The 6,731-nt window shown below is 37.8% G+C and overlaps 2 protein-coding genes across 2 annotated transcripts; both read right to left on the bottom strand.

The window, feature by feature from the left end:
* Positions 1–3,260: 3,260 nt before the first annotated feature.
* Positions 3,261–3,967, bottom strand: LOC113339626 (probable inactive serine/threonine-protein kinase slob2). Its single transcript, XM_026584867.1, has 2 exons — positions 3,853–3,967; positions 3,261–3,763 (listed from the first exon to the last, which is right to left on the bottom strand). Exons 1-2 carry the CDS (start codon positions 3,929–3,931, stop codon positions 3,261–3,263), a joined length of 582 nt encoding a protein of 193 aa, XP_026440652.1. The 5' UTR covers positions 3,932–3,967.
* Positions 3,968–4,432: 465 nt separating this feature from the next.
* On the bottom strand, positions 4,433–6,731 carry LOC113339341 (E3 ubiquitin-protein ligase AIP2-like). The gene is made up of 5 exons (XM_026584630.1): positions 6,441–6,731; positions 5,618–5,828; positions 5,258–5,499; positions 4,851–5,060; positions 4,433–4,718 (listed from the first exon to the last, which is right to left on the bottom strand). The coding sequence occupies exons 1-5, from the start codon at positions 6,591–6,593 to the stop codon at positions 4,569–4,571; spliced, it is 966 nt and encodes a 321-aa protein (XP_026440415.1). The 5' UTR covers positions 6,594–6,731; the 3' UTR covers positions 4,433–4,568.

Here is a 6,731-nt window from a genome sequence, read left to right on the forward strand (position 1 = left end):
TGGCAAGATCAGATCGCTCAACTACAAGAGAAGTAGTTTCGTCTGGCTTCACAATCCCAATGAAGTCTTTCAGTCGTTAACCTACAGGGTCTCGAGAAGAAACCTAAGGTTAAAGGAGAATCGACTCTAGCAAAACCAACTAGTATCACACAAGAGGTGTGGGGATTAGTTTTTCCATTTGCTAAATGTCTCCTTTATATAATTTTCAAATCAGGGTTTGCAATCCAAGTTACCTTGGTAACAAAGCATTCAAAATTCACCGTTAGATGAAAAACCTGATTTAACCAAGCTAATATATTTCAACTGTTAGATCGAAACTTAGCTTGTCACACACAAATGAAATGTATTTCATTTGGGTTTGAGTAACCGTACCTAAACGTGTACACTTGGTTTACAAATAGTTAACCAATGGTTAGCCATATGAGCAGTTTCATATTAACCATATTCATCTTCTTCACATAACTAGTTCAAATGACTCATAAGAACTAGTTGAAGAGTTGTTCAATTGCTTAGGTCTTTATGAATAAACACAATTGAAACAAAATCGGTTTGATTCACTTGAATTAATTCATGAACAATATAGCCACGGTTTGCAAAGATTGCATTCCTTATTGATTTATTGTTTAAGTTCATGATCTTCTGGTTTGAGAAATATAACCAGCTTGGGTACGCGTACGGGTACGTGTACCATAACTACCGGATTTGAGTTTACAAACTCATCAGAAATTTTCGGTCGAAAACTTCCATGGGTACGCGTACGGGTATGCGTACCTAAGGTGACTGGTTTAACAGTTTGTAAACTTACAAACTCAGCAGAAATTTTCGGTTCGAAAACTTCCACTGGTACGCGTACCCAACCTGTCTCCTTCACCAATACCGTATGCACACATATGCACACACTTGGTTTCCGGCACATGGATTTATACACTAATGTGCGAACACACTATATATGCTTATATCCATAGTTGGTTACGTAATCTCAACTCTACATTTCAATCATCGAAACACTCTTCTATAATGTTATAATAGTCGTTATTCACAACTATCGTTATCAAAGCTATTTTCAAGGTTGAAACGTCATCATGACTTTCGTCACGGGTTAAGATGAAAAGTGGTTAAAGCGAAATCTTACCAACACATATTTCGAGAGGCGAGTAAACTTGGCTCGAAATAGCAAATGTGTATTTATGAAAATTATCATACTTATACGACTTTGTCTCAAGAGTAGGAGATAGATAGACTTTTGAGTGATAGATAAGTTCAAGTCCCCACATACCTTTTAGTCGGATGAATTTCCACTGGTTCCTTGAGTAGTTCTTCGTCTTCGTAAGATGATCGCCATGGAGTCTGGAGCTCAACTACACTAAACTGTCCCAAACCGAAACTTAGCTATAAGTAGTCTAGAAATCAAGACATATAGTTTTGACAACTAAACTTGACAAACATGCTTGAGATAGCAACGCATGCGAGTTCGACCGCACAATGCTCTAACATTATGAATATTGCCGAAAACATAGGAATTCCATTGAGCAAGGTCCGAGGAGAGAGATTTTAGATTAGAGGCGAAGCTTCTAGCCGGGGAATTTAAGGAATGGAGATTCCAAGACGCTGCCACTACTGCTGCTAACGTAGGGTGCGTAAAAAGTATAGGAGTATGGTCAGAACCAGCTCTTGATAGGTGACTTACCTTTGTGTTATGGAAAATATGAATCCACTGGTAAGATATTAATGCTCTATCAATCCTTTCACAAATATTAACATCTTCGCTTCTGTTATTTGACAGAGTAAATGGGGCTCCTTCGTATCCCGCGCTGGTAAGAAATATTGTTCAATCCAGGTGAATCGATACATACATTAATTGTTTTCAGCGATCATTAATATTAACACATGATAACCCTTACTCGATCCGCATTGGTTGCCCATAGGCTCCTAGGAAAACAATCCTTTATTTCAATTAAGAAACCATTGCATAGAAGTAAACAACAGAAGGTTATTATTGGGGCGTCACATTCTAATAGAGGGGCTTCACTTGGATTCTTAGTGACCAAAAAATTGGTTATGGGGTATTCTTGATTTAATACCAAATGTCTAAAATACCTTTCAACTAAAATAAAAACCTAAAAAAGTAAAATCAAAACCTAATTCTAATTGAAAAATCTTTTCTTCTTGTTAACTTCCTCTCCTTCATCAACAGTAAATCTTTCCCTCTTTTTTTAATAAAAATCATTTCACCGTCTTCGATCAATCGACGATTCGAAAAACTGATAATCGTCGATCGAATACTCTATTAAAGATGGAGGAAGCATATTGATAGAAGTAATCTTAATCAACAAACTAATTATACGTTTGAAATGGTTAGGTTCATTGAAAAAAAATATAAAACATTAGGTTTCATAACAAGTTATGGTTGGGTTTTCCCCCAAAAAACCCAACGGTAACTGTTTTACAGTTGGGTTCGACCTAAAAAAACCCAGCCGTAACTGATTTATAGTTGGGTTCAACCAAAAAAAAACCGCCGTAACTGATTTACAGTTGGGTTCGACCGAAAAAACCCAGCTGTAACTGATTTACAGTTGGGCTTTACTCAGTTACAGTTGGTTTGTTCAAGACCAAACCTAACCGTAAAACCAAAAACCCCAACCGCAACTAGTTTCCAATTGGGTTTCCCCAATTTTACCTAGTTAGGCACCTAACCGTAAAATGGTCGTACGGTTGGCTACGAACGAAAAACACAACCGTAAATTGCTCTGAAAAGCTAAAAAATTCAATTTTTTTTACATACTTTCATCAAGTTTGAGAAATAAAAAGGACATTGGTTGAGTGATTTGAAATCTAGGGTTTTAGTTAGAAAGAGATCTCCAAAATTTCTCTTTTTTTTTCTCTAACTTTTTCTTCCCGCCAAAATACAACTTTTAATATGATTTTATTAATCTAATTATTAGCTAATTAGATTATTAGCAATAACTACACGAGGGTTGTTTAGTCATTATAAAAATATTTCAGATAAGAGATTTTTGAAATTACTAACAGGTGATCCATTTTTGTCCTATTAGTGAAGCCCTCTATTCGAATGTGACGTCCCAATAATAGGCTTCAAACAATAACATGTGCTAGGAGGAACATGCCGAGATAACTTAAAAAACAATGAACTAGTTGGATCACCAGATCTGATAACATGTCCTTAGAAAAAAAATGGAAAAGAGAACTGATAGGACAATCAACATTTGACATCTTAATTTCCATTGCAAGCAGTTATTCTATCACAACGCATTACAAGTACCACCACCTGTAGACGGTGACGTAGTTTTCGATACTTGGGCAGTACCACCTGATTTGATCGATATCTGAATATTAACATCCGTGTTACAACATCCACATCCACAGTCTGAAGCTGGTGGAGATGGGCATGGACATGGAGGAGTTGGTGGGGATGGAGATGGAGGTGGAGGTGGTGATGGGGGTGGAGGCGAAGGTGGAGGTGGTGATGGGGGTGGAGGTGGTGGTGGTGATACATTTTTGCAGCAACACTGACACCACTTAGTATTAGGACCTGTAGGGTGTCCATCATACTGTGTGCAAGTTTGATCAGTAACCGAGCTATGCATATTAGTACAGTTACCTGCACACCAATTTTGGCAATAAATGCAGTCCGTTGTGTGAATCCAAAGTTGGCTGGCGTATGTGTCTCCATTTTGACATTCCAATTTTGGAGCTGCCGAGACGTCCTCAACTGCGACCGCCTGTTCAGCTAGTGCCGCCGTCTCTACAAAAGCATACATATAGATCTATATTAGCAATAGTTCGGTAAACAAGATAGTATAATGAGACAATGTAATGGCATTATATACTTACTAGACATGCTAACAATTGCAACGAGTAGTAGAAGAAGAAAACAGCAGCTCGAAATCTTAGTTGCCATAATAACTCCCATGATTAGTTTGGTTGAAATGGAGAAAGCTTATTTCTGTTGTTGCTTCCTAATGTTAGTTGATTGGGTTTTATAACAAATGAAGATCCATCAATGGTTCAATAAAATAACCCATGATTTCACATTTACAGTGTTAATGTATACTTCCATTACTTGACATTTTGGCCGAATAATAGATCACAGAGAGGGCCAGGTATAGGGCGGAGCAATAATGGAGAACGTGCAAAGAGCTCTGGTCTGGTTATTTGGATTCAGGTAAATTACTACCTTCAAGTCCTCTGGATGGTAAATAATGTTTTGTTCATCGAAAGCCGAGCAAATGCATCAAATGAATTTCTTATCATAACAGAACCATTAATCTTTTATGCTATGACTCTGAAACTGCAACTCTGAAAAGACTTGTTGAAGATGGAGATGAGCATTCCTCATGGGTTCGGAGAATGTTGCAGTATTGGTATAGCTGATAACCAATTCCCAGGTGGTGAAGATAAGTTTACATATAGCTTTTGCAAATAGAGAACTGCAATGGGGTTTGTAAAATCCGATTTAAACAGATATATTTGTATTTAAATGTCTTAAAATTACACCAAAGTTCACAATAACTTCGAAGACATCGTAATATCCATCCGCAGGCTAAAATTCAAACATACATAAATTCACCACCACGCAAGGCATTTGCTGCTCCCTTGCGCTCTTCTTCATCTTCCTTCTCTCTCTCCCTCCTACTCTCATAATTTTGATCATCTGTTGGCAACTCGTATCGACAGTCTGGGCAGGAATTATGCGTATCCTAACGTGTACAACAGAAGTTCATTGATCAGTATGTAAACCAATAGGGAAAATCGTCAGTTGGGAACAAATCTGAATCCAAAATCGACCAGTTTAGATAAAAGTTATCAAAAAAGTTGAAGAAAAAGATTACCAGCCAAGGCTTTAGACAAGGCGGGTGATATAAGTGTTTGCAAGGTAACTCCTGCATCTTGTCACCAACGACCAATTCCTCTTGACAAACAGAGCACTTTGTGTTACTTTCCAGCTTCGCCAATGTTTCCTCTGTTACAGTGTTTATGGGAAGCTTCTGGACCACTTCTTTACTAGCCGGTGGTGGTCTTTGGGGTCCAGCACCAATTACCTATATAATCGTCACAAACAGGGGGATCAGTTGACACGTTTCAACGGCATACAAGCATATACATAATAGTGTAAATAAAGGAATACAAACTTTCACCCACAAATGGTAAAATTGAATTCAAGGGAGGAACCGATCTGCATTACTCTTAGAGTATGTGATACGAAAATCAAACGTTATGAGATGAAGGTACACAATACCTGAAGTGAAGCTTCAATTGCAGCATCCAGGTCCGGAAAGCCTTCGCCCAGTGGCAGGTTAGCAGCCAAATCTGCCATTAGAGAGGAAGCAGCTTCCGTTGTGTTAAAGCTCTCTCTTGCTGCTTGAGATATTCCTGCTCCTGCTGCCATAATATTAAGAAAATCTTGCGCCACTAACCATTGAGGTCTTGGTGGCTCAGCATCCACAGTAAGATGCCCTTCAAAAAGATACCTTGATGGACCTGTTTGACCAAACACAAGTTCGACTTAATCTTAAATTCATTGTTACAAAGAGTCTCATGAGAATTTTCCTACAGCATAAAAATGAGTAAACTTTTAAAAAGCCCAAGCGCAGTATACCTCTGTTGGCTTCCGAAACCTCGGGCAGATTCTCTTTCTCATGCAAATGTTCACGAGCTCTAGCAATACAAGATTTCAAATGTTGCCTTTCAGAAGATTCAGTAACAAGATGCTCGGCTTGTTCAAAAAGTTCTTTACCAGCAAACCAGAACCCAGGTGCTGTATATCTAGTCTGTAAAACTGTAGCAACACGACAAACCACGGAATATATCTGCAAATGCAAGTAAAAGAAAAACGTCAATTTACCTTTCAAACCAAAATTTCCAACTCTGGTTTACGCTTAAATCAGTGCAGTTCCAATTACAGCTTATAATCTTTGCAGTTCTCCTAGAATTTCATAAAATATGCCCCACATATACGTCACGACCACCGCCACCACCACCACCACCTCTATCTAATCACCACTGTCACCTCTAACTAACCACCATCACATGTATATAACAAGTATTTTGCTAGTATTCCCACCTCTATCTAGTATTTTGCACCACCACACCACCAGCTCCATCTAACTAGTATTCCCACCACCACCAGCACCACCACCACAGGATAAACTCAATCTAACTACTTTCACCACCACCACTTTCCTAACTACAAAATTTCATCCCTAATCCCCCAAATTCTCATTAAATGGTATCAAAATATCACAAATTTAATCTAAACTACAGCTCAATTACACAACTGCATACAATTTGACCCTAATATCATACAAAAATTTGCCCTAATTTCAATTTTCTATTCACAGAATCGAAAATTGCTAAAAAAAAAAAAAAATCAAATTTACCAGAGAAAATGAATTAAAAAAAAAACCCATCAATTTACTTACCAGGTTGCGAAGATATGGAGAAGCAGAGGAATAATTTTCGATCATCAAAGATTTGATGTTGGAAACAGCTTCTTCAAACATTAGTTTTTTCCCAATTTGTTTCTGCAAATCCTGTAATTTCAACTTCAATTGCTCCTCTGAAGAAGACGCCATTATCCTGATTGATTGATGATTCAATTACTATAGATCTTAATTTTGATTTTTGATTTTTTATCTTCTCTCAGCTTGTTGTTGGGGGTAATTTAAAAGGGCAGCATTTCTTGCTCAAGGAGGAAACTGATTTCTATTTTC

The sequence above is a fragment of the Papaver somniferum genome, unplaced genomic scaffold (genome assembly GCF_003573695.1).
Source record: "Papaver somniferum cultivar HN1 unplaced genomic scaffold, ASM357369v1 unplaced-scaffold_21, whole genome shotgun sequence".
Lineage (NCBI taxonomy): Eukaryota > Viridiplantae > Streptophyta > Magnoliopsida > Ranunculales > Papaveraceae > Papaver > Papaver somniferum.

Coding starts and splice junctions, on each gene's coding strand:
- LOC113339626 (XM_026584867.1), bottom strand. CDS start 3,931: ATGGGAGTTATTATGGCAACTAAGATTTCGAGCTGCTGTTTTCTTCTT. Junction 3,764..3,852: donor TGCAATTGTTAGCATGTCTA/GTAAGTATATAA, acceptor ATGCTTTTGTAG/AGACGGCGGCACTAGCTGAA.
- LOC113339341 (XM_026584630.1), bottom strand. CDS start 6,593: ATGGCGTCTTCTTCAGAGGAGCAATTGAAGTTGAAATTACAGGATTTG. Junction 5,061..5,257: donor CAATTGAAGCTTCACTTCAG/GTATTGTGTACC, acceptor ACGATTATATAG/GTAATTGGTGCTGGACCCCA. Junction 4,719..4,850: donor CTTGTCTAAAGCCTTGGCTG/GTAATCTTTTTC, acceptor TGTACACGTTAG/GATACGCATAATTCCTGCCC.